At 46.1% G+C, this 25,640-nt stretch overlaps 5 protein-coding genes across 5 annotated transcripts; 2 read left to right on the forward strand and 3 right to left on the reverse strand.

The window, feature by feature from the left end:
- The first annotated feature begins 115 nt into the window (after positions 1 to 115).
- LOC137805225 (UDP-glucuronosyltransferase 3A1-like) lies at positions 116 to 4,329 on the forward strand. The gene is given in 12 exon segments (XM_068605032.1): positions 116 to 215; positions 847 to 908; positions 911 to 1,001; positions 1,195 to 1,296; positions 1,421 to 1,541; positions 1,753 to 1,916; positions 2,127 to 2,291; positions 2,620 to 2,828; positions 2,932 to 3,077; positions 3,246 to 3,331; positions 3,550 to 3,769; positions 3,868 to 4,329. Coding segments are annotated over 12 exon segments (1,734 nt in total). The 3' UTR covers positions 4,136 to 4,329.
- Positions 4,330 to 7,033: 2,704 nt separating this feature from the next.
- pdxp (pyridoxal (pyridoxine, vitamin B6) phosphatase) lies at positions 7,034 to 10,298 on the forward strand. Its single transcript, XM_068566575.1, has 2 exons — positions 7,034 to 7,843; positions 8,854 to 10,298. Exons 1-2 carry the CDS (start codon positions 7,246 to 7,248, stop codon positions 9,201 to 9,203), a joined length of 948 nt encoding a protein of 315 aa, XP_068422676.1. The 5' UTR covers positions 7,034 to 7,245; the 3' UTR covers positions 9,204 to 10,298.
- kgd4 (alpha-ketoglutarate dehydrogenase subunit 4) lies at positions 10,044 to 12,953 on the reverse strand. The gene is made up of 6 exons (XM_068566576.1): positions 12,937 to 12,953; positions 12,646 to 12,741; positions 12,260 to 12,359; positions 11,247 to 11,310; positions 10,829 to 11,019; positions 10,044 to 10,600 (listed from the first exon to the last, which is right to left on the reverse strand). Exons 3-6 carry the CDS (start codon positions 12,311 to 12,313, stop codon positions 10,583 to 10,585), a joined length of 327 nt encoding a protein of 108 aa, XP_068422677.1. The 5' UTR covers positions 12,314 to 12,359; positions 12,646 to 12,741; positions 12,937 to 12,953; the 3' UTR covers positions 10,044 to 10,582.
- Positions 12,954 to 14,310: 1,357 nt separating this feature from the next.
- Positions 14,311 to 17,337, reverse strand: LOC137805226 (betaine--homocysteine S-methyltransferase 1-like). Its single transcript, XM_068605033.1, has 8 exons — positions 17,320 to 17,337; positions 16,305 to 16,437; positions 16,076 to 16,188; positions 15,751 to 15,942; positions 15,493 to 15,640; positions 14,964 to 15,146; positions 14,584 to 14,812; positions 14,311 to 14,488 (listed from the first exon to the last, which is right to left on the reverse strand). The coding sequence occupies exons 1-8, from the start codon at positions 17,335 to 17,337 to the stop codon at positions 14,311 to 14,313; spliced, it is 1,194 nt and encodes a 397-aa protein (XP_068461134.1).
- Positions 17,338 to 17,750: 413 nt separating this feature from the next.
- Positions 17,751 to 20,552, reverse strand: LOC137805389 (betaine--homocysteine S-methyltransferase 1-like). Its single transcript, XM_068605286.1, has 8 exons — positions 20,479 to 20,552; positions 19,543 to 19,675; positions 19,335 to 19,447; positions 19,063 to 19,254; positions 18,810 to 18,957; positions 18,547 to 18,729; positions 18,167 to 18,395; positions 17,751 to 18,065 (listed from the first exon to the last, which is right to left on the reverse strand). The coding sequence occupies exons 1-8, from the start codon at positions 20,494 to 20,496 to the stop codon at positions 17,876 to 17,878; spliced, it is 1,206 nt and encodes a 401-aa protein (XP_068461387.1). The 5' UTR covers positions 20,497 to 20,552; the 3' UTR covers positions 17,751 to 17,875.
- Between the last annotated feature and the right edge of the window lie 5,088 nt (positions 20,553 to 25,640).

Raw genomic sequence — 25,640 nt, forward strand, 5'->3', positions numbered from 1 at the left:
TTTTTTCTGACACACTCCAGCAGTTTTTCTGACTGACTTGTTCTTCTAATGACCTCTCTGACACAGAAAAGCGTTGGTCGGGGCCACAATGAGCACATTGTCCAGGATAACCTACATGTCAAGCCTGACTTGCCAGCAACAGCCTGCCAGGGCAACCGCAACTCTGCGACAGTCCATTCAGCAGCGATACGTCCCGGAAGCTGCTCTGTCCACCAGTTAATGTGCACGCAGCCTTGAGAGAGTGAAACTCCGGTAACATTTCCATTTGTCTAATTTGATACAAACGAGGGCTTGGGGAGCCTCCCCTCTGACCCACCTCCCTTCTCTCTCCCGTCCCTCCCTTCTAAGGATCAGTGCGGGTCCGAGGCTCTCGGACCTCTTAGTGTCTGACTCGTGAGCTGCTCACATGTGCCACATAGAGAGATTCATACTGGCGGACTCGCGTCGAAAAGCCTCCTGAATGAAAAGGAATAAATCCGTGCCTTTGCATTTGTTTTGCGTGACAAAGCATGCGTTACACATTCTAGGTAGCTTGAACAAGGATTTGTTTTTGTTTTAACCAGCCGTGTCAACTCGACACTGCAACCAGTAAAAAATAATCTTGACGGCTCAAACGGACACAAGCTCAAAAAGAAGACTTTCAAGATTTAATGCGGGGCACTGAAAAGAGGATTTTTTTTTTATCAGTTTCTCGTTGGTAATCCTGCGTTTTCCTTCCTGCTAATATCTTGTGGGAAATTCCTCATTTGTCTGGATCCAACTCCCGCACCAGTTACTCACGTTATCACTGTATTAGTGAGCTTTTCTTTAAAAAATCCAGTTCACGAAACAAGGTTTTCATTGCAGTTTATTTTGGAATTGGAGGACTATTTTTGGAGGACTTTGGCTGCAGAACAGTGTGTGGAACTCTCACAACAACATGGGGATTGTATTTTGGATGTTTTCTCTTCTGGCTCTTCCAGTGCTTCAGTCTGCCAAAATCATGACCGTCTGTCTAATTGGTGAGTAGTGGAAAAAGTGATCGTTAAAGTGTCCTTTTGCTCGTAGTAAAAGAACCATTCATTGTGAATATTTGTTCAAAAATATGTGAAGAATAAAGAATAATACCTTTTGTCAGACTGGTGGGCGAGGAAAATGCAGTAAAAGGTGAAGTTTACATTTATAAAATGCTAATTCACGTCTTCTCCCCTCCAGGAGGAAGCCACTACTTGTTATTAGATGAAATTTCTCACAACCTGCACCAGCACGGCCATGACGTCCGCATGCTCCTGCAACTGGGAAACCCTGTTATTACAGGTCAACCGCACACACACAAACATTAACACGTGCAGAAAATACACGCTTCCAAAACTTTCCCTCTCATCATTTCTCCTTTAATCTTTAATGTAAATTACTTTAATTTCCGGTCGAATTCTCCCAGGATTGTCCTATGCCGGCCGTGCAGACAGTTACCAGACGAGCACCTGGTCCTTAGGAGAGAAATACATCGAGGAATACAACGGCTGGTTCCTGGAGCAACAGACGCAGTTCATGCTGGGAAGGTATCGGGCAGACTCAGGTTACATCGATTGAATCACGTTTGAAGAAACACGCTCTTTTGTTTTTCATCTGGAGTCTGGTTGACCGCCAGAATTTTGAATTCATCCTGGCACGATGCTCAATTTATCTGTTTTTGACTTTCTGTATTAGACTCCCCTTTGCCTCTCTAGTTTGTCTTTCTCTTCATTTTCCCCTCCTTTCTCTTTCTCCCAGGGACAACTTTAACAACTTCCTGAACTTCATGGGGCACCTGTCCTATCAGTGCGACAGGCTGCTGGGCGACACGGAGATGATAACGTTCCTCCAGAGGGAGCGCTACGACATCGCCGTCCTCGATGCGTTCAACCCCTGCTCCTTCATCCTGGCACGCAAACTCGGTACGTGACATAATCACCATCGTGCTTTAAATTTCCACATTTGTTTTCTGTCCATCAATACCTTCCCACAATAATTTTTTCAGGTTTTTATTATATGCAAATTCAAACTAATTGTGAGCCTGTTTTTTTGTGTTTTATTCACTGAAATCAATCAACAGCGATAAATAAATCTACAGCAGTCCCATACACTCTGCTCTTGATTTTCTCCAGGTATCCAGTACGTAGCTTTCTATCCCAGCACTCTGAACGGTCCTCTGTCCGTCGCTCTCCCCAGTCCAGTCTCCTACATCCCAGTCTTTGGCTCCCAGCTGTCCGACCAAATGAACCTTTTGGCTCGAGCAAAAAACCTAATTTATTTTCTCTTGGCTCCCATAGGTAAGAACACATAGCTAAATATCTGACTTAACAACACACGTCTTCGGTCTACACTGTAAAAGCCCCCTAGACATATTATTATTCTAAAGGAGCACTATATTTCTTCTCAACTCTCATTCTTCTCTCATTTGAAATATGCTTGATCTATCTCTGGACCGATATGTTATCTATTTCCTTGTATTGCCGTCAGCTGGTAATCAAAGACAAGCCAGTATGTGGTTTAGCTAATACCCACTGACAATACATTAGTGATCATAATCCAATCTGATTTGAGATTAATTAAGAGTATTACCATAACTTTTTTCTTTAATATGTCTTGTGTTGAAAGGCCAGGAACTTGTATGGTCGACTTTTAGGGACGTAGCCGAGCGCCACCTCGAGTCGGGCTCCCCCCCCGGCGGCCTGGAGGAGCTGCATCAAGGAGCTGAGCTGTGGGCCTTCAACACCGACTTCTCCCTGGAGTTCCCCCAGCCTCTCATGCCCTACACCATGCTGGTGGGAGGTCTGCTGAACAAACCAGCGAAGCCTCCGGAGCAGGTCTCTTCTTCTCGTTGAGCTTATCCTATCACATCAGTGAGTTTGTTTTTTTTCCGCTCATGCTCTCGTTACTCAACCTTCATGCGTTTCCCCTGTCGCCCAGGATCTTGAGTTGTGGATCTCCAATTTCGGAGAGGCGGGTTTTGTCGTCGTGACTCTGGGATCGATGGTCTCCTCGGTCTCTGTGGACCCCCTCCTTGTGGAGCTGGTAGCTGGCTTCTCTAGGATCCCTCAGGGGGTTCTGTGGAGGTAAACACATGACACGATTCACACAGGCACTGTGGACATGCATCTCGATTTTTTTGAAAATACATAGCTCGAAGGGAGAAAAAGACCTTGCATAAAATATATCGCAAAAAGTCAAATTTTCAATGAATGTCAGGATGTTCCTCTAACCCGCGGTGTTTTTGCCTGCAGGTATGACAATGAGCGATGGCCGTCTCACCTGGACAGACCTCCCAATCTCAGGCTCATGGACTGGCTGCCTCTCAATGACCTGCTGGGTAGGAACAGTCTGCCTCTCTTGTCCTGCACCAACATAAAGACGGGGTACAGTAAAAGGCCATTACGGATGTTACAAGAAGTGTGCACTGTGGCAGACAGAGAGTGGATCCCTGATGCACTGCCATTCTCCCCTCTCATCCTCTTCATGTCTAAAGAAATACCGCAATTTATCAGTCTGTACTTCCTCCATTTTCTCCATTTCCCATTTATAACGCAGGCCACAAAAGAGCGCGCGTCTTCATCACCCACGGGGGGCAAAACAGCCTGTTCCAGGCAGTGTACCACGCCGTCCCTGTGCTGGGAATCCCTCTGTTTGGGGACCAGTTTGATAATGTGGTGAGGGCTGAAGCGAAGGGACTCGGCCTCACCATCAACCCCACAGACATCACCAGGGAACTGCTCAGCTCCACCATTCAAATGCTCACGCGGGACGTCAGGTACGTGGACGGACATCCGTGACGCCAAAGGAGAGCGCAGAGATGTCCGTGACCTTGCGCTTCTCTTCTTTTCCCCCAATTGTTTCTCCGTTTTCCAGGTTCAAGTCGTCAGCTTTGTCCCTGAGCAGGATCCACAAGTCTCACCCGGTCCCGCCGGCCCTCCGGCTCACCCAGTGGGTGGAGCACATCCTACGCAGCGGGGGCGGAGCTCATTTAAGGCCGGCTTCACTGACGCAACCGTGGTACCAGAAATACCTGTTGGACTTGGTGCTTCTCCTCTCCCTGGGGCTGCTGGGACCCGTAGTTCTCTGCTGGACTTGCTGTAAGAACAGGAAGTGCCGGGGCAAACACAAAAAGATGCAATAGCCGTTGTGTACTCAGCATTTCCTCTGGTAAAAAACTTCAGATGGACACCTCAGTGTCGTGTTAGTCGTTTATCTTCGACTCAAATTCTGTAACGATAGGAGAAAAATAAATAATTCTGGCTCCCCTACAATAGTGCCAATGTTTGTAACTGTTAATCCGAACTTAACTTTAAATAAATAGATTACATAACTGACACATGAGACACTGGCTTTGCTTTGAGAATAGTCCCTTTGATTATCAAAGAGAAACTTGCAAAGCAGACAATTACCAAAAGTTTAAATATGGTTTCAACATAAGTTGTGCAAAGATTATGCCAATACTTCTGTTGCTCAACTTTGCTTTTCATTATCAGCCTTTTTTCTTGGACCCAGCAAAGGTTTTCCCTGACTGTATTTCCCAGTTCCATGTCAGTGGAACGGCCCCAACGCCAAGTGGCCTGACCTCCGCCCTCCCAGCGCCACCGTGTCTGCCAGACGTCTCGTTTTGTGCTGCAGCGCCACACTGTCCTAACAGCTCTGTGCTGCTTTGACCCGGCCGTGCCGCAGGCGGCCGTGGCACAAACGCCCCGACTGAGCTCCGCTTCTGTGCTTTTGGGGGGCGCGATCGTTATCGTGTGCTGCTTTGCTTGTCGAGTTCACGGTCATAAGACATATCGTGATTCTCATGAGTACGCTCTACCTGCGAAGTGTGTGCATGCATGTGTGCGCATGTGTGTGTGTTTGGGGCCGGCGTTATGGTCCGCTGGCTCTTCAATTAATCACCACCTGCGAGTCTCAACTCTGACCCCCACACCCTCCGCGGCTGGTTTCCACTGAGTCTGCTTCCCCTTTCCTAAACAAGACACAAAAGCGAACAGCGATGTTTCACGGTCAGCGCTCAAGCCACAGTAGAGAGCGGAGCAGGCCGAGCAGGACCCCCCACCCGCACCACCACCACCACCACCACCCATTCTGTTCTCCTTCCCACTCCTCACATCTGTGTTGGGGGTTAGCAGGGAAGAAAATATAGATTAGCAAGGAAATAATGACCAATTAGGAGGGCTTGTTCTCTGTCCATTCAGCTGTCCATTCGTTCATTCCTTTCCCTGCATTTCATTTGTCTGTTTGGCTGGCAGTTGCAGGTGCCAGTGAGTCTTCCTCTGTCTCGCACGCAATCCAAAACAAACGGGGCAAAGCGGCCAAAGCATGACGGGGAAGGAAAACGGAGTCCGTGGATAAAAGGAAACTTTAGTGAAGCAGAAGATGCAAAATGGAACAGAGGAAAGTCACAGAGAGAAGAAACAGAAACAAAGCAGAGAGAAATGATGGTCCGAATCCCATTGAATAAAAAGTGGTAGACTCAATACCTTAACTGCATTTAATTTAGAATTGTGCTATTCATATTTTGGCTTAAGTTGGAACTGCAATCATTTATTTTATTTATACTTCCAGTTTCCTGCAGTGACAAGCAAGATTAAAAATGATTTTAAAAAAAAAACATTGTTATAATTGCATCACGAGGTGGAGAAAAAGGAGAAGTTGGTGTGATGGTTGTGTCCTTGAATCAAGCAGAAGTGGTATTTAAAACGCCCGACAATTTTAACTCTGCGACATTTTGATTTCCGCTCACTGATTTTAGATTTTTGCCACAAATGCACTCGACACTGAGAATCAATCTGCTCTTGAGTTGGTCCAATCAGAGCAGAGCTGAACAACACGGATGAGGGGCAGGGACGAGAAACATCAAGGTCAATAGCAAAAGAATCTAATGGTATATTATTTGTCCGGAAAAGCAAATGATATATTTATATTTTCTACTTTTTAAAAATATATTTTTGCTGAATGATAAATGTGATTCATGCCGTATACAACCAATCAATTTGGTACAAATGCGTGGAAAAGGTTTCCACAGGTTTCCAACAAACCTGTAGCTGGCATTAAAAGTAGATACTCGGTGGCACGCTTGTCATGTTTTGATGATCTGTGTCTTAGTAATAATGAATGAAGGGAGGAGCTGGTTGTTTGGACTTTAGAGGGTGTGTATGGTGCATTGGAGCTCACATCTGTGTTGTTGGTGGGTTAGAGCGCCATCTAGTGACCTAAGAAAAAGACTGGAAAAGAGTGAGAGTGGTCCAAAATTAAGCTTGATTCTAGAAATACTCATCAGTAGAAACAATAAGGATATTTATTTAAATATTCACATTCATATAGATTGGTGAAATATTAGAAATGCATCTTGAAAACGGAAAAACATTAAACATGACAATCTTCATGAAGGTAGGATTTAGTGACGCATTGTTGCATCGTTGTTTTTAAGCAAGGTGTCATGATAATAATAAACCGGCAACTCAATGTATGATGAACTAAAACATATTATTTAAACTAATTCATTATTTTTGCTCCGCTCTTTGAGTGAAATACTGTACTTCTTCCACCACAATTCTGTTATTGCTATAACATTGATAAGATAGGATGTTATAGGCAAGAATACGGAAATTTGAAAATCCTATAAAACATGCATTTTCATAGACACACATTTATTGAAATTAGCTCTGAATCTGAATTAGCTATAGGCTTATAATGCTGTTTATTGCCTAAACAATAACACTCCAGTAATATGCAACACTCTTAGACGGGCCATTGTGCATAATGCGTACTTTATGTTTTTACTTAACAGAGTAGTTTCAGTATAGGTGGCTCCTTTCTACTTGTTTTTAAGCAAAATATCTCAGTACAGCTTCTACAACTATATATGTTTATTCGGCGTAGTTATTTAGCGTTTATATACATTAAAAAACATCAAATACAATGTCACGTAATGCAATTTTTACGTGGACGTTGCTTATAAAATAGCTTGTGACACACACGCGTCTGATTGGTTGAAGCGCTGCCGTTTGATTGGTCCGCGTGGACACCGTGGGCGTGGCTTAACGTCAATGTTTATGTAGCCCGTTGTCGCTCTGTAACCGCACCAAGGACCCTGCAATGTGATTTGATTGACCATCGATTTGTTTTCCGTCCCGTTTTTTTTTTTTACACCCCGCGGTCGTCAAGCACATTATGCACCAGCAGCCGTCGACATGGGGCGCCACTAGCAGGTGAAACACGGAGGAAACCGAGGAAAAAGCCGGAATGGCAGGCGCCTTTGGCTTCAAAGGCTGCCAGAAAATCCGAGGTCCGCAGATCAGAAATCTGCTCGAGGCGAAGGACTTCATTCTCTTCGACTGCGACGGGGTCATATGGCACGGGGAGAAGGCGATAACGGGCGCCGCCAAGGTGGTGAGCTCGCTCATACGGCACGGCAAAAACGTCGTGTTCGTCACCAACAACTGCACCAGGCCCCGGGAGAATTACGTGCACAAGTTCTACCGGCTGGGCTTCACCGACGTGATGCTGGAGCAGATCTTCAGCTCGTCGTACTGCTCGGCTCTCTACCTGCGCGACGTGGTCAAGGTCCGCGGCCAGGTGTTCGTCATGGGCTGCGACGGCCTGCGCAGGGAGCTGCAGGGGGCCGGCGTCCCCTGCGTGGAGGAGGCGGACGAGCCGGGCGCCACCATCTACGACTGCGCCCTGGCCGCGGACGTCAAGGCGGTGCTGGTGGGACACGACGACAAACTGACTTTTCTCAAACTGGCCAAAGCCTCGTGCTACCTGCGGGACCCGGACTGTCTGTTCCTGGCCACCGACAACGACCCCTGGCACCCTCTGTCGGGCGGAAGGATACTGCCAGGTAATGGTGGTGGTGGTGGTGGAGCTGTGCGTGCGTAACCAACCATGTATAGATTTTACTGACTTGGGCGCAGGCCCGAGAGGTCAGCTCGAGCTGGAGGCTGCAGGCGGTGAGATGTTTCACACATGCACACTGCAAACCGTGTCAATATGAGAGTTAAATTAATGCGTTATTATATTTCCCTGTTACTAATTATATGATGTGCACAGACAGAAATAGTTCCCACGATGATAATAACTCTCCAGTTTCATCGAGTGTCCCAGGGTTAATTGCCCATATTTATTTTCATTATATTTAAATCAGTTTTACAGTCAAATCCAACTCAAATACAAAATATTTTGATTCTTAATGAACTCTGGTGTAACGTGCACCAATGTGGAGAGATATAAAGGGACGTGATTGGATAATAAGTAGGCAAAAAATATTCTGTTTTCCTTTCCCAAAACATCGCAAGTGAGGTCTTGTTCATTCAAAAATAGCAAAGTTCTCGGACGAGTCGAAACTCATACAGCCGACTACAGTCAAAGTTATTAGTTAAAGCACTTTAAGATCAAATAAAAACTCCTTTATTAGTTCCAAAGAAGGGAAATTGGTAGGATTAGAGCAGCAAAGTGGTCCAATTCAAAGATTGTAATAATTATTGCAGAGTGGGTTGAACAGAGGATTTATGTTGCAGTGTACACATTGATGGCTTCCTATAATAGACGTCCTCTGTTCATCTCCAGCAGGAACCGAACGTTAACCTGCTGACTTCTCGCTGCATCTCTGCTGCGGTGAACATTTATTTTGTCTAGAACACAACCGGGTGGATTAGCCGTGGCTGAATTGAGCCTTTCTTCCGGGCGCCACCATTCACAGAGCACGCGACCGCGCACATGCTGCAGCTTTTATTACAGTAGAGGACCCAATCGCTACCCAGGTGGTACACCGAATGAGACTTGGAGGTTAGAGGAGAGGATGTGATTCACTCTGCTTTAACCTTTTTTGTATCGTCTTCCCCCTCCCCGAAGGTTCTGGGTCCCTCACCGCGGCCCTGGAGGTGTCCTCGGGCCGCAAGGCCACCGTGATCGGCAAGCCCAGCCGCTTCATGTTTGAGTGCATCTCCAGCCAGTTCAGTGGCGTGGAACCCGCCCAGTGCCTGATGATCGGGGACCGCCTGGAGACGGACATGCTGTTCGGCGCCAACTGCGGCCTGGACACCATGCTCACCCTCACCGGCGTGTCTCAGCTCGGGGAGGCCGAGGAGTACAGGGACAGCGAGCTGGCCGCCAACCACAGCTTCGTGCCCGACTACGTGGTGGACTCCATCGCCGACTTCCTGCCGGCCTTCGAGGAGCTGGACGACGAGCAGAGCAATTGACGGGGGAGTCCCTTTCTCGCCCAGCATCGAGCGCTTCGCCTGCATTTCCAAGTGCGATGTTTAGTCCGGCGTTTGCAACCCCCCCTCCCCAAAACAACATACCTATATCCAGTTATCAAAACCCAGAAATGTTCCTCAGCAACACGGCTGCCGTTTATGATCATGACAGGACAGAATATTCTAGCCCCTCCCCCAAAGTAATCAGAGTAATCCAGTGCATACCTCAGTGTTTGTTCTCGTGTTGTGCCCATTTGTGACTTGGCAGTTGCTGTCGGTGTTAATATTAATCTCTGAATATACTGCACTTTCCTCTCCATAGAGTTCACAGGTCGTGTGTGATGATGGGTTTTGAGCAAACAGAGGTATTTTTGTAAAGCCATGAATTGTTCTATAACGGCATTCATGTGTTTAATTTTTTTTTTTTGTTGCCAAAAGGGCAGACGTGTACTCGTACTAAGGCAGAATAGTTTTCTCATGCGTGTTTCATTCTTGGCTAGAGGAGACGAACATTAAAACTGAGCGCTCCACTCGGGGCCCCGGCGGGGACTTGAGGCGACGTCCTGCCGGTCGGGCGGCCGAAGCGTTCGTCCGCCTCTCGGTCGCGGCTGTGCTACTTGTGCCAATATTCATCGGGAGTGCTGAACAGCTGTACCGGATCTCACAGTTAGGAAGAGCACGGGGTCATACTGCACTGTTGTGAAATGTCGATGTTGTTAATGTTTTTGCCATATAGCGCATGCCAGCGGCGGTGACGACAATAAAATCCCCTGAACGTGAACCCTGAACATGTCCTCGTCGTGTGCCTGCGGTGTTCACATCAAGCACGATAACAACGCCACAAACCAAACATAATATATTATTTTAATCATTTAAAATCCAGCAGACGTTCACATGAACTCCACACCATTCCACTCCAAACGATTGCAACTTCATATCCAGCGTCTCTTCGGCCATTTTCGGTTAAAACAAACATTTGTTTTGTGTTGCAGTGAAATGCACCTTATTAATTTCTCTGTAGCAGAGCTTCATGACTGGCTTTTAGGTGATGGCATTGTGAAGCACAACAAAATATATATTATATATGTATATATGGCAAGATGTATAAATCTGAAAAGCTGTTTGGAATAGTAGCAGTAAATAAAGCTCTTACAGCTTCGCTGTGTGTGAAACAATGAAGATGTCGCTTTAGTATGAACTGAAAATTCAATTAGGATTTAACATTTAAAAGAAAAGGAAAAAAAATCTGTGTGTACATTTTAACTGGCTTTATGCAATATTTTATTCTACATGTCTCGTGACAATAGGTTGTGCTGACGGACAGTTAAGACACCGACTGATCTCACGCGGAGGAGGACTTTGGTTGCAGTGATCGAGTCGCGTCATTCTGGTCCACCGCGCTGTGGAGAGAGAAAGTGGAATACTGATCACGTAACAGAAAAGCTCCTCGATAGCGACACTCCAGCCTTTTGCAACTAGTTGTAAAATGTTCCTTCCAGACTATTTCATCACGCAGGTTTATATTGCATCGAGGGCAACGGTTATGTTCTAATCTAACACACGGGAACTTTTTAAAAGGCCAACATTGTCGGCTAAGTGTTGGGTCTTAAGATGCCGGACCCCCTCACCTGGATGTAGTCCATTTCCTCCGCTGCCATCGGTCTCCTGCGGTACCTCGCGGGGAGCAGCTGAATAGAGGCCAGCGAATCCGGCGTGCCAGAAATCAGGGTCAAAGGTACATGGGGTCTTGGTGACGGAGCCGGCGTCGGGGCGCTATGTGGTGGGGAGCTAACCGCTAACAATTTCAACGTCTCTTGTACTAGCAAAGGGAAAGGAGGGGGGAGAAAAAGGTCACTGATTGATGAGGAAACGCTCACTTTCTGGATCGAAATTCATTCAATCCACACCAAATGTTTTTTTACACCATGAAACACACAAGAGGGTTACGCATCAGTGACATCACCCAAGAGCTGTTTTTTAGGGTGGGTTCCATCATTGAGATCATCAAGGAGCTATCGGACGCCCGTTTACTGTGTCCATGCTCACCATTGGGCCGTGGGACATCCTGTCTTTGGGGGAACTTGATCAGAGGAGCATGAGGCCGGATAGCCTGCAAACAGACACACATACAAGTAAACAACTGTGTGAACTTAAGGAGTGTAAGTTAACCCTAAAACAAAAACAGTTTCCTCTCTTTTTTTAAAGCTTGGTGCATGTGAGTATTTCAGTAGCAGAGCCATCAAAACGGGGGCAGCTAAAAACAAGCACAAGTTAGTTTTATTGAGTGTGATTGAAGTGTTGACCTCAGACTGTGACAGGAGAGCTTCATAGTATTGCTGCAACTACCGATCAGAGTGACAACAACAACAAAACAATACACAGACAGCTGAACAGCTCAAGTTACAAAAGGCAATAAAAAAGGTTGCTTCTCAAGTGCAAAAGATCACTGCTTAATAGCAGAATCCAGTTATCAACGCCACTAATATATCTTAGTTTATACAATGCCAATATGAGGCAAAAACTATTTTCAGACAACTAACCAAAAAAAAAAAGGGGAAATCAAAATATGATGCAGTCCTAATTCACATAACTATTGGATACAGTATTGTTGTCTGTTGCAGTGTCTGTCACTGAGCGACGTAAAAAGTGAAGTTTCCGTCCCAACTCTCAGCTATTGTCTGGTCTCCACATCATCTGTGTACCAAGTTATCTGCCGCTAAGCTAAAGTAGCTAGCAGACAGGACTCCAGCTAACAGCCACGACACACTGAACTATTAGCAAATCAGCCAACAACAGTAACCCTTCACACAACGTCAAATGTGCACAATCACGTCTTCTTCATCTTCTTCTTCTACTGATGACGACACACAACAAGTTAAACAAGGACATCAACAAGGGTACGGCGGAATTTGTCTCCAAGAAAATGGCCTCATTGAGAAAAAAACAAAAGCGTATAAACAGTACAGAAAGACGACGTGTTGTTCTGTACTTCTCAACGTCAATCCGACTTTAACACACTTGAGGTCAGTCTGTAACTGAAAATTCTGCAGCGCTGTTACCTGGATCACTCGGGCGGCGGGTGCTGCCATTTTGGAGCTGACTTTGCTTCCCATGACGTCCCCCGCAGGTTCACTTCCGGGTTAGAGCGGCTGCTTGTAGCTGCAGGAAGACACCACCAGATGGCGCTGCTGTTACTGTCACCTACACAACTATACTATAACACGTAGAGTGGTCCAGAGGATGCGGGTCTGGGTAACGGTGCGGAGGGATGGAGGGGAACAAGATGCCTCTCTTGAAGCCTCCATTAAAGAAATTCAATACCATTTAGGCGACACAGCAATGACAATCTTCTTTGGCTAGAAGGTCAATAATATGGCGGAGTTTTGAGTCTGTAATCTATGTAACGGTCCATCACATGTCTCGCTATATATATAATTTTTTTTACCTTTCTGGAGAAGCAGACGTCTGATATGTTGACCCAGTGGTTGTCCTGCGAGGTCAAATCCTCCAGCCTTGTCATTCCGGGTTGTGAGTTAGCCTCCTGTCAAAAAAAGGGCATACAAAAATAGACAAAAAGACCTTAATCCGCTGTGAAGCTCAACCAGTCAAAGTCAAATGAGGCTCCGACGGCTTTTATTCGCCATTTAAGTTACTTAAAAAAAATTGACATTGTGTATGTGAGGCTTAAAATGCCGATACAAGCCTACTGTGCTAATAGCAAAGACAAATATCGTACCCTATCTCTGATCCCACTCTGCCGTTATAAAAAAAAAAGGCTCGTCCAATCAACGACGAAGGCAGCAGAGATCGTTTATAAAAAGAGATGTGTCACCAGCAGAAAACCCACAGTCAAGCCCAGGCACGACTCTCTGAAGCTGCATCGCGAATACATATGACAGATAACAGGATGGAGAAAAACGTATAAAAACATCACACTATTATGATTACCGCAGAAAGAATACATATAACCAAATATAGTTCATCATCTTGGCCCTATATAATATTCATGGAGTTACTGCATTGTTATGGGTGAAAATGCTGCTTCTTACATTTCAATAACGTCAGTTTTGTCTGGTTAATATAACATAAAATGACCCTGATGACATAAGCCGTACATTTGTTTCTGATTATTTTCACGATCATTTTTTTATTTATTTATTCATCTAATGTGATATAAATGATAAAGCTTTGTCTTGTAAGGTGGACTTGTGTGTCCCAAATTCACATAATCTTTTTAAATAATAAAGGATAGCTTTGGCCTGTGTTGTCAAATGGAGGAATATATATATATATATATATATATATATATATATATATATATATATATATATATATATATATATATATATTAATTCTTGTTATTTACGGTATTGTATTCATGCTGCTCCCCCTGCGTAGGATTCAGTTGTAAATATGTGCGTATACACAGTGAATCATGAGCATGGTAAATACACCAAAATACCTAATATAATAAAAATAAAAAAAATATTACAGTAAGCTTGAATTGTTTATCTTTGTGTTATTTATTTTAAGTATATACTCTGGCAACGAGCAGAGCCATGTGAAGAAGAAGAAAAAACTTGAGTCTTTTCTCCAATCGTTTCCTTTCACAAAAAAAACAACAACAAACCATATAAGATAAGACTGGCAATGATCCATTCCAGTCCATGTGAGGTCCTGACTGCAGTGCGGTCATGATATCCCACCACCGCCATCTACTGGATTACAATACTCATTGCAGCATTCTCAAAAGCCTTTAAATGTTTAGTGAAATTCTACCTTCATAAACAAGCTCATCTCCAACGCTTAAGTGAGATTAGCGGCTTTACAAACCTCAATGCTATTTTCATTATATGACGCAATGTGGCCTGATTATTACATTATTATCACTTAGCAATGCATTGAAGCTTTGCTCATTTTTGACACGGTTGAGTCTAGTTGTCCGTGCACAGGAGTTATAAAATGTTTGTTTGCATGGTGTCACGATCATCACATATTTACAGATGATAAACATATTCCCATTCACAGCAACAAAAAAACTACATATTCTCAGTCCAGTGACCAGTTCATATTTTATTAGTTCTTTTATTAAACAAACTGATCAGTTGACTCAGTTGGTCTTTGACCTGTCGAACAGCTGCTTGAGTTGGTCCTGAGAGGTGGCCTCTTTCTGCTGCATCAGATCATTGTGGCCCTTGGTGACGCCCCAGCTGTCGGGGGTAGACATGGAGGCACACAGGGGGCGGCCAGAGGCCGGCTTCAGGTTCTCCCAGTAGTCGCGGCGGGCTCTAGAGGAGACAAAGAGTCACCACCAGTTAGCACTCCTTGGTGTTGGAAGACATTTTTATGGTGCGTATTTTAAGTAACAAAAGCCTCCTCTGACCTGGCTCTGACCCAGGGCTTGGTGTGCATCTCCAGACCGGCACCCCACATTCCATGTTTCTCTGAGCCGGGGGCCACGATCCCTCTCTCGGTGGCCAGCTCCTCTGCGACAGCCCTGATGTGATACGCCTCAAATCCACAGCAGCCGCCAATGAAGCGGATGCCGGCATTGTAGGCCTCTCTGGCGTACTTGTGCATGTCCCAGCGCGACAGGATCCTGGGCTCCAGACCTGACAGGACATTTATACACATTAGATCCCACAACCGTGGTGGCTTTTGGTGACCGGTGGCATGCAGCACAACCGCCAGAGGATGTTTGAGTATGCAAAGGTGTCATGTTATATGTTTTTAAAAGAAAAATGCAGCGCGGTATTTGCATACCGAAGGGGAATTCTGGCAGATCGATGAATCCCTGACAGTTGCAGTCGGGCGTGTGGTATGCCAGAGGCTGCACCATGTAGTGAGCCTTGAGCCCGGCCTTCTCCACTCCCTCCTTCATCATCTTGACAGCTTCCACACAGGTCAGGGGGTCAAAGTGGCAGTTGACTCCCACAATCTCCGCACCTACAGCGGGAAAATGCATCGGCGTGAGCTGTGACTGATGAGCAGAGGAGACCAAACAGGTGGAAGAGCCAGCGCCAACTGTGGTTGTGTGGTTTGGGTTTAAAGCAATGAGGCTCAACATTTTGGCGCCGGCGACCGGATTCAGCAAATTATTAACAGCTTCAGCACGTGAGCCTGTAAACCAGTAGATCACGAAAAAGATGTCTTATCTCTGTCTGCCGGTCAAAACTCTTGCCCTTGAGGATAAGATGAGTTCATGTGAACCATTTTAAAAGTTACATTTTTCTCTTCGAATCCAACAACAAGGAGTTGTGCTCACGGGGGAATAAACAAACACTGTACCCACCGGCTTTCACCAGCCTGACGGCGCACTCTGCAGCGGAGACGCCGTGCATGTCTCCCTGCGGTCCGATGCACATAGAAGCCGCCACGGGCTTCCCCGTCTCCTTCAGCACCTCCACGGCCCACACGGCCTCCTCGACATGCTCAAAGTACTGCGGGACAGAGAGACATCTCAGACTTATGGACAACCACGAAAAAAAAGCCAAAAAAAATGAGGGATCAATTTCGTTATGGTTCAGTGATTTTTGAATTTTTTTTTTACCTCAGCAATCAGGAAGTCCACGTTCTTCTTTATGAACACGTCCAGCTGTTTCTTTAAGATGCCCTTCACCTCCGTCTCGCTCTTGCAGCTCAGGTAGGACGGAGTCTGGCACACGCCTCCGGCCACCAGGGCGTCGCCCTCGTTGGCGACCTCACGGGCCAAATCGCAGGCGGCCTCGTTGATCTGAGCTCCCTGCGGGACGAAAAGGAAAATAAAAATGATGAGCAAAAAGAAGCCCAGAATCGTTTGAACTCAGTTTTCAGTGCGACCTGCATTGTGTTCTGCTCATCCCTGTGAAAGTGGTGCTTAGTGCTACGGGACTCACGGTGAAGGATTGCTTGTTGCCCCTGTTCTCCAGTTTGTCGTCGCTGGCGTAGAAGGTGAAGGTCTGCATGACATTGGCTCCGGCCCTCAGGAACTCCCTGTGCAGCTGTCGCACTGAATTCAAACAAACCAAAAAAACGATGAGGCAGAAACACTCAAGCCGATCCACCTAAACTGTGACGCGTGGGAGGAAACCGAGTGTTGAAGTCGGCGCGACGGCTCGTCCTCACCTGCTTCGGGGTGCTCCGCGGCGGCTTCTGGGGTCCAGGGCCCGGCCTTCACGTAGCCCCTCTTCTCCAGGGCGAACACGAAGCCTCCGTCTCCGATCACCACCTCCCCGGCGTTGAGGCGCTCCAAGATTCCCTGTGGTAACAGATCGGCGTGAGCGAGGCTCGGAGAAGAGCCACCGAGGCCGAGGAAAAGTCCGTCGGCAGCCGACGCCGCCAGCTCGAGTACGGGCCCCCGTGCAGCATCCTGCAGGCCCTACCTCTGTCTAACCTGGCTCTGTGAGAGAGCTACGCAGCATGCCTCATGCATAGTGGATTCCAAAGTCCAGTCACCCCCACCCCCCCCCCCCCCCACTCACACACACACACACACACACACTTTCTCTCAGTGACCCTGAGGCATCGAGGAAGCAGCATGTCACGCCCGACAGCAGCTGCACGGCTCCCATTCGCTGGTCGACCTGAAACTTTTGACTCCAACGCGCTTGTCTCTCGTAGTGAAAGTGTCATCTCAATCTGAATCCTTTGACTTTCTTTGTTTTTTATCACACTTGAGAATGTGTCTGCAAAATGTATTTGCATCCACACTCAATCTTGAGGTGATGAGTTTAAATTTGAATCTAAATTCATGGCCCTTGGCTTTCATTTATAGATGTTTTTATTTTTATAAATATTTATTGATTAACTTATTTGAACGTAAGAAAAGCCCCACCTAGTGCCATGAACCCTCTGCTCAAATCACACCTATCAAAAAACATGAGAAGCTGTGGAATTTCTGCAATAATAAAACAAACAATTAAGAGAAACTAATCTCTAAAACTCCACTAATTTCAAGAATAAATACTTCAGAGTCACTCGTAATGAGAGATTATTATCTATGTCATGAGCTGAAAGGTGAAAAATGAGGCATCCAGAAGAGTTTTAATCAGGATGTGTCTCCAAGTCACTTTCTATAACTTCTTGTATACATCCACATCCTGAATGCATTCACCACCTTGAGACTAAAGTTGACACATACCTTCTTTGTTGGTGCCATAATCCTGCAGCTGTGTGGACCCCCGACTGATCAGACTTTGAGAGGCTGAAGCAACATTAGAGAGGAGCTGGACATCACTATAAGTATATCTGAAGCAGGGGAGGGGTCCAAGTAGGAGCTTCTCTGATTGGCAGCGGGCAAAATTACACAACTGCGATGTTTACTCGTTCCCCTCCCCTCTTTTACTGAATGAGAGTATTGTGAGTGCCCCGGTTAATTGTGGCTGTTGGTGTGTTTGTCTGTCCTCCTGGTAGTTTTTTTTGGACCCTGATTAGACGAGTCCTACTCGCTAGTGGGAAGAAGCCACGTTTAGCACACCAACAAGGACTGAGTGCCTTCTAAATCATGCACAAGTAAAATGTGTGACATATCCATAGATCTCTTCACTCATTTCACACTGACAACACGACAGATTAGGTGACACACTCGGGTTTATTGTTTGGGGTTTACAGAGTAATACTCCACGAGTGGAGCATCGCTGTTACAAGTGTTTCTTCATCTCCAGACTGAACTCGGGAAAGACTTCTTCCCTCCGTCCTCATGCGGAGGTCTTGGCCTTCTTCTGCATCTCCAGCACGTGCTTCATTTCCTGGCTGCTGGTGGCCTCTTTGTGCTGCAGCAGGTCAGCGTGGCCTTTGGTCACGCCCCAGCCCTCCGGCGTGGACAAGGACGGGCACTTGGGACGACCGGATGCAGGAGCCAAATTCTCCCAGTAGTCCCGACGGGCCCTGAAGGGGGCAGAGACACGGGTTAAACACAGAGGAAAAGATGCATACTATTCATTAACGCCTGTGCATTTCAGTCTTTTATATATTTTTGTCTGGTTTACCTGGCTCTGACCCAGGGCTTGGTGTGCATCTCCAGACCAGCACCCCACAATCCATGTTTCTCTGAGCCGGGGGCCACGATCCCTCTCTCGGGGGCCAGCTCCTCTGCTATGGCTCTGATGTGGTACGCCTCATAGCCACAGCAGCCGCCGATGAAGCGGATGCCAACCTTGTAGGCCTCTCTGGCGTACTTGTGCATGTCCCAGCGGGTCAGGATCCTGGGCTCCAGACCTGATAAGACATTTATACACATTAGATCCCACAACCGTGGTGGTTTTTAGTGACCGGTGGCATGCAGCACAACCGCCAGAGGATGTTTGAGGATGCAAAGGTGTCATGTTATATGTTTTTAAAAGAAAAATGCAGCGCGGTATTTGCATACCGAAGGGGAATTCTGGCAGATCGATGAATCCCTGACAGTTGCAGTCGGGGGTGTGGAAAGCCAGAGGCTGCACCATGTAGTGAGCCTTCAGCCGGGCCTTCTCCACTCCCTCCTTCATCATCTTCACAGCTTTCACGCAGGTCATGGGGTCAAAGTGGCAGTTGACTCCCACAATTTCCGCACCTGGAGAACAGAAGGTTATCGTCGACACCTGACGGCGCAGCTGACTCTCAAGTAAAGAAACACACGGGGTAGCATCGTACCGGCTTTCACCAGCCTGACGGCGCAGTCTCCGGGCGAGACGCCATGCATGTCTCCCTCCGGTCCGATGCACATGGAGGCCGCCACGGGCTTCCCGCTGGTCTTCAGCACCTCCACGGCCCACACGGCCTCCTCGACGTGCTCGAAGTACTGCAGTGAGAGAAACAACAACAGTCACCGCTGCTCACCCGCTCTATTGCAGAAAGAAGCCGCTCTGACAGCGACAAGACTTTGGAAACGAGTAAGTGGATCCACCTCGGCAATCAAGAAGTCCACGTTCTTCTTCATGAACACGTCCAGCTGTTTCTTGAAGATGGCCTTCACTTCGGCCTCGCTCTTGCAGCTCAGGTAGGACGGAGTCTGACACACGCCACCGGCCACCATTGCGTCTCCCTCATTGGCGACTTCCCTTGCCAGGTCACAGGCTGCCTCGTTGATTTTTGCCCCCTGAGAGAAAAAGGCCACAATCAGTACGGGGGTAAAGCGGTATTTTCTGTAAATGCCGGCTGATATCGTTGGCCACTCACAGTGAGTCTCAAGTTCTGACCCCTGTTCTCCAGTTTGTCGTCGCTGGCGTAGAAGGTGAAGGTCTGCATGACATTAGATCCGGCCCTGAGGAACTCCCTGTGCAGCTGCCGCACTAATGGAAACGCACACGTTTGAAGCTTTCAGGTTTGTGTACCTTCCCTCCGTGTGGTTTTAGACACCGCATGTGAGCGTGAGTTTGAGTCTTACCTGCTTCAGGGTGTGTGACGGCGGCCTCGGGGGTCCAGGGCCCGGCCTTCACGTAGCCTCTCTTCTCCAGCGCGAACACGAAGCCTCCATCTCCGATCACCACCTCGCCAGCATTCAGGCGATCAAGAATATTCTGTGGCAGCAGATTGAAGCGAAAACTTCACTTATTTTGTAGTTTATCAGTGTCTCATTTTTGTACTTAAAGGGACCATTAAAAAAACCTGGTTACTCAAGGTAATCCACAGACCCACAGTTGGGATTAGCTTCACGAAGGAACAACAATTAAAATAAAATAGTTCTTACAAACTCTATGGAGTAATTTCAGCATGATTTCTGGAGAGAAATTTCTGCTGAGTTTTTCAAATGTATATATTTGGCGCTTTTGGGAACCACAAGCCAAGTACCATATATTGTGGAGAAGTTAGACATCACTAAAGGCGATATCCAAAACTAGCACACTCACACTTAAACTATCTAGATAAAGTGAAAATGTGTATGTTTTACTTTGGCATGAACTGTCCCTTGAATATATGTACAAATACAACAGGAAATAGGGACCAACAACAGACAGACAACATGCGTGTGATTTAAAGAAAATGCACGAGCGTTTGACAACGAGAGATGTGTTGCAATTTGCAGCTGATAAATAGACAAATGTGTGCGATGAAAATGTTCTAATTCGTGTACAAAGGTGCAAAGATAAAAGCGGTTATCGTCCTGAGAACGATAAAGTCAGACGCTTTCGTCTGATTATTTCACAAACCACATGCACGCTTGCACATAAAACCTGCACTGACAACATTGTCATCAAGACAGCACAGCGTATGAACACCTTAATCCCCACAGTAAATACCTGGCACAGCTTTGCATCAATCAAATCTAGAATAGGAAGAGTGTGATATAAATGCAGTATCATCTGCGTAAAGGTTGATATACCTTCTTGACGGGTGCCATCTCTTCTTCCCGGTTTCAGTTGAAGCACTGAGCACTTGGTAACAGCGAACCCCTTTACCCAAAGAGTGCAGAGGGACTGGCCCTCACCAGCTTTATACTGCTGGGTGAATATGGGAGGATGTCATTTTGGTGCCAAACTCATGTAAAATTGACAAACCTCTGTTTGGATATTGGGCAACACAGATCAATACAGACGGTACGGGCAGCAGTCGGTTCAGGTAAAGCAGGGACATGCTTCTGTTACAGAAAGAGTTATGTGCCTATTTATGGATTATATTCATATCTCCAGTTGAACATTAACTATTCATGCTGTGCTGTACAGTTCGGTTAAGTTGTGGAGCGTAATTCTGCACATAAAGCGATCAAAGGGGTTATTTTAAAATGTGAGGGATGCAAATATTTTTTCTCCAAATGAGCATTTGGAGAAAAACTTGCATACGTTGTTATCCGTTAAGCAGCCTGGTCTGAATGTAAAGAATAGCTGCAATAGATGTCACAACTCAACAGCACATCTTGCTCACATGTTCTGGTTTAAATTACTGAGACACAATATTCAAAGTCCTATGAGAGTCCCTTAATCTAAATATTTTACCCAACGCCTGGATGTGCATCTTTGGTGTTCAGGGGAATGGAGGTCAGACTTTATTGAAGAAACACAAACACATAATTGCCTTTTTCTTGGCACATGTGCAATGTAACGCTATGTACTCTAAGTAATTTACAAGCAGCCTGGTCTCATCGGTCTGAATCCTCCAGGTGTTCGTCTCCTTCGCGTGACCCTGAAAACATCTGACGCAATCTGACTCATGGTGTCCTCACAGTTGAAACCGTCCGCAAAGGCCTGAAGAGATAAGCTTGCATCGTACATCTCCGTCCAATGCCTGCGAGGCCCGAGACAGCGGCCTGATAAGGCTGGCAATGATCCATTCACCTCCATATGAGGTGCCTGACTGCCGCTTTTATATATGTTGTACATTTAAAGGAAGCTCTCACAACAAAACAGGTGGTTTGTGCGTCTTAATCTTGTGCAAAGAAGCTTTCGCATAATTATAACAAAAGTCATTGTCTAGCAAAAATGGCAAAAATGTGGTGAGAATCTTTGTTTTTTACTCATCCAGCACGACAGTAAATTTAATGTCCTTGGACTTTGTACCTTTTGGTTGAAAAACAAGACTTTTGTGCACGTCACTTTTGGGCAAAGGACATGGCGATGGACTTTTTCATGCATGTTTTAAATCCTCTCTTTAAGAATCACTCAGCTGGTTGCTGAATGATTTTGTTAACCAGTAACAATGGAAATCATTCAGCCGGTTGCTGCTCTTAACAGATATGTTATAAATAATTCAGCGTAGCCTTTCCTGAACCATAACTTTTATCAAACAACACATGTTGCATGTAGAGTTTTTTTTCCCTCCAGGTTAACCAATAACACCCCGCCTAGTCCGCCCCCTATACCGTCTGGGCTTATTTATTTTGCAGCTCTGTCAGCTCTGGGTCTAGCCAGTTTCAGGGGGAGTTTTGGAGATAGGCCTCCCGAAGGTGTTTATCAACAGAGTCAAAGTTCAGGAAAACGCCCCTAATCTATCGTTCACATTAAGGTTTCATCAGCATGCATTGGAGTTAATCCAGTGGTTCATACAAGTCTTACATCCTAAAAATGAGTGCTATAGTCTGCAAGAATCTGCAAAACTAAATCAAGTCCAAATGCTTATAGTTGTGTTCCATGTGAAAGGCTCTTACACAAACAAGAGAAATGTGAGGATAAGAAGGACTGGGACTCTGTGACCTTTCGACTGTTGCATCACAGGGCACCTCAGACTGGTGCGATGGCGATGGTTCTCTGTTTACGCAGTCATTCATCAAATAAAATAGAGTTCCTCCTCACAGTTAACTGGCTGTATTGAGAGAGGAGTGGTCTTCAGATTATACGGTGCAAAGGTTTCACTCGCAGAGGCAGCGCAGCAGGACAGAAGGGAAGGTGTTTAGGAGTCCATGTACAAAATGTTCTTTTTTTAAGTGGGGGGTTTTTTGGAGCGTTTGTCCACATGTCTGCAAGTGTGTGTTTGTGTGTAAGAGCAGAAAAAGCTCAAGTGTCACTGAAGTGCTGAGTGAGGCAGCAGATCTCCACGGCGGAGGAGACCCCCGAACCTCAACAAGCCCGTTAGGAAGAGAGCTTCCACCAAAGTGAACGCTGCTCATTAGCCCACAGGCTGACCTGATGTCATGCAAAACACACAATGAAGGGACCAAAGAAGCGTGAAATGATTACATGGATTATATTGAGATTTAGACCTTGTGTGTGGTTGCACCATAAATCCAGTTCTGTGAAATATATATACACCATATCCCGTTTCTTCGGAGTTCTTCCAACTATTCAAGTGAAGAGCATCAGGCGTGGACCAGCAGCTGTATACTGAGTGACTTTTATCTCTTTGCGGCCACAACTAGTTCTCGCAGGCTGCGGCCGGACCTGAGGTCGTCCGAGCGGTCGCAATGGGACCAAAGGCTGAAGCGGAGGGTGAAAGGGGGAAGGGGTCGACAACCCGCTGGGACGAAGGGGGAAGAGGGTGAGGGGGCTCTTCACTGTTGGGGTGGAGCTGAAATGGTTGAAAGGGGTGAGGGTTCGGGAGTGAGGCGGCCCGGGGGAACAGGGCACATTTGAAGGCATGAGATAATGTGACCTGCAAACTATGCCAGAGCGCACGAGCGGCATCTGTTCTGCGAATGACCTCGGCTGACACTGACAGAGTTCGGGTTAACTATTAACTCCCTAATGAACCGACAAAGTGTCGGGTCTTCTGGTCAGGTGGCAGCACAAGTATAGAAACGGAGATAAGTCGGTGGGTTCAGGTTTTTTAGACATGAAGCTACTCGCAAACTAAAGATGCAGCATTTTGTGGGAGTTCGGCCAGTGAATGCAGTGGCCTTCATGTGCATCGCATCACGCAGAGCCAGCGGCGACCCACCTCTTCTCTCCCTCCGTAACCCCCCACACACACACGGTCTGTTGTCCACGTTGCTTCATTATCTCCCCCCTCGTTATAGAGGGACTCCCCGGGCCACTTCAGCCCCCGGTTCACCTCCACCCCCTCGCTCTGGGCCAATCACGGCTCAAGCTGAGGAAGACGTTCTGCTGAAACCGTCCATTCTTTGCAGGTTTGTGGGCCACAGAGAGAGAGAGAGAGAGAGAGAGAGAGAGAGAGAGAGAGAGAGAGAGAGAGAGAGAGAGAGAGAGAGAGAGAGAGAGAGAGAGAGAGCTCTGTGGCTGCAGTCTTTGTCTTCTTGTTTCAAACAGAAGCACTCCACTAATCATGACTACTTTTTTTTCAAATGGTTTATTTCATAAAGGGAGACTGCACAAGACGCTATTTTTCCTCTGTAGTCCAGATGGAAAAAATGAAAACAAACCTAAAAACAGAAATAAGATTAAATTTCTCAAAATGTTACTCAAAATGTTGACGCTTTTAACAGTCAAACACTGCAAAAAAAAATTGAAAAATAAAAGACATGCAGGTAGATGATGGACAGGTCTGTCTTGTTAGGTTTTAAAATGTTTTAGAAAGTACAAAACAAAACAAAAAGCCATTACAAATGACACAGTGTCGTACTACATTGGGACACAAGAGGGCCCACTAGTGCGCTCCCTCCAGTTACAGCTGTGGCTTTTTTATGCACACTTGAAAAAGTTGCTATTTGGCACTGAGGTGTTCATTTTTTTACTCTACATGTACTTTGATTAGTCACACCTGCACATTTTGTATTTTATATGATAGTAACAATGCTCTTAATGGCACCATTGCAGACTTTCACAGCCACAAGTTGCTTCTCATGTGTTTTGTGACACACGTAAAGTGAAGAGAGGGATGGTTTGATCCAACCAACCTGCAGCTCACTGTAATAAAGCGACCACGCAGCTTTTCATAACCTTCTTCCTTTCTTTGCCTCTCGGTGAGAAGACGCCTATAGAAGGTTCACAGTGACTTCTCCTTCAACTGCCTCTTCTGATCTCCTGGCTGTGCAGGAAACTCAACAGCTGCTCCTTGAATATACACAAAAAGAAGAAGAATTCATCAAAAATCAGTCACATAAGTGGGAATAAAATCCAGGGCTTGCATGCATGCAGATCATTGATTTGTTCTGTTTTCTTTTGCATCGCGGCCTCGGGGTTATGAGAAGCATTCTTGAGGAATGAGCTTCTTCAAGTTTCGGACTGAGTTCGCAGCTGATGTGCGCTGTTGCTCTTTTGTTTGTTAGCAACCACAGATGTGTTGTCCAAACACAATTCATGAAGTCACCTGAATCCAACGGGTTGTGTTTATTTTGGCGAAATAAACCAAGCGTAGCGCCGCTGATGCTAGTTGGGTTTGAGCGCGCGGTGGGATTTTACGGGAACGAGCCGGGAGATGCCGCCACGTATGACACACACACACACACACACACACACACACACACACACCTGTGTATGCAGCTTGAGGGTTTGTCAGATAAATACAATTTGGATAAGCAAAGAGTCAAAAATGTTTGGACAACACCTGACAAGCCAAAGTACACAAACGTACTCTTCAAAATCACCGTATAAGATGATCTCTAGTTTAGGTATTTATGTGACTCAGACACAGATTGAATGGCTGTTTTTGTTTATCGGATGAAGTTAAACACAAACTCAGTTGTCCGTCATGGAGAAAATGCGTCACGGCAGCGACGTCGGGGCATTTTATGTCTTTTAAATTGTTTATTTCAAAGACTCACGTCATGCTCTCGGCTGGTCTGTTTGCTGTTTGACTCTGTGTTTTGCGGCGCAAAGTCTTGTGTCACCTTTGTGTCACACTTTATTTGCGTCCCATCGACCTCATTACCAACATCAAACTGTTTACTAAAAACAAAAACAAAAATGGAAATGATGGATTCTCTTATTTTTTCTTCTTCTTCTAAATGCCAGATCTCTGACCGCACTGCTGCCTACTGTATGTTTATGTTTACCTCACTGGACGGAGACGTTTTAACCCACAATTAAGCGGATTCTTTCTTCAGCCGCTGGCACTACACGGGTGTGACAACAACATGAGCTCAAAGTATTTGAAAAATAAAAAAAAATTCTATTTAAATTGAAAAACAATCTCTTTTTTTGCATTATGGTTATCTGG

The sequence above is a fragment of the Clinocottus analis genome, unplaced genomic scaffold, assembly GCF_023055335.1.
Source record: "Clinocottus analis isolate CAN_PGR_092001 unplaced genomic scaffold, fCliAna1.0.p SCAF_7, whole genome shotgun sequence".
Lineage (NCBI taxonomy): Eukaryota > Metazoa > Chordata > Actinopteri > Perciformes > Cottidae > Clinocottus > Clinocottus analis.

Coding starts and splice junctions, on each gene's coding strand:
- LOC137805389 (XM_068605286.1), bottom strand. Junction 19,255..19,334: donor GTCAGAACTTGAGACTCACT/GTGAGTGGCCAA, acceptor TTTTTCTCTCAG/GGGGCAAAAATCAACGAGGC. Junction 18,958..19,062: donor TGGACTTCTTGATTGCCGAG/GTGGATCCACTT, acceptor CTCTCACTGCAG/TACTTCGAGCACGTCGAGGA.
- LOC137805226 (XM_068605033.1), bottom strand. Junction 14,813..14,963: donor TCTGCCAGAATTCCCCTTCG/GTATGCAAATAC, acceptor ATGTCCTGTCAG/GTCTGGAGCCCAGGATCCTG. Junction 14,489..14,583: donor AAGCCCTGGGTCAGAGCCAG/GTCAGAGGAGGC, acceptor TGTCTCCTCTAG/AGCCCGCCGCGACTACTGGG.
- pdxp (XM_068566575.1), top strand. CDS start 7,246: ATGGCAGGCGCCTTTGGCTTCAAAGGCTGCCAGAAAATCCGAGGTCCG. Junction 7,844..8,853: donor GGGCGGAAGGATACTGCCAG/GTAATGGTGGTG, acceptor CCCTCCCCGAAG/GTTCTGGGTCCCTCACCGCG.
- kgd4 (XM_068566576.1), bottom strand. CDS start 12,313: ATGGGAAGCAAAGTCAGCTCCAAAATGGCAGCACCCGCCGCCCGAGTG. Junction 11,311..12,259: donor CCGCCGCCCGAGTGATCCAG/GTAACAGCGCTG, acceptor GTCTGTTTGCAG/GCTATCCGGCCTCATGCTCC. Junction 11,020..11,246: donor GGATGTCCCACGGCCCAATG/GTGAGCATGGAC, acceptor TCCCTTTGCTAG/TACAAGAGACGTTGAAATTG.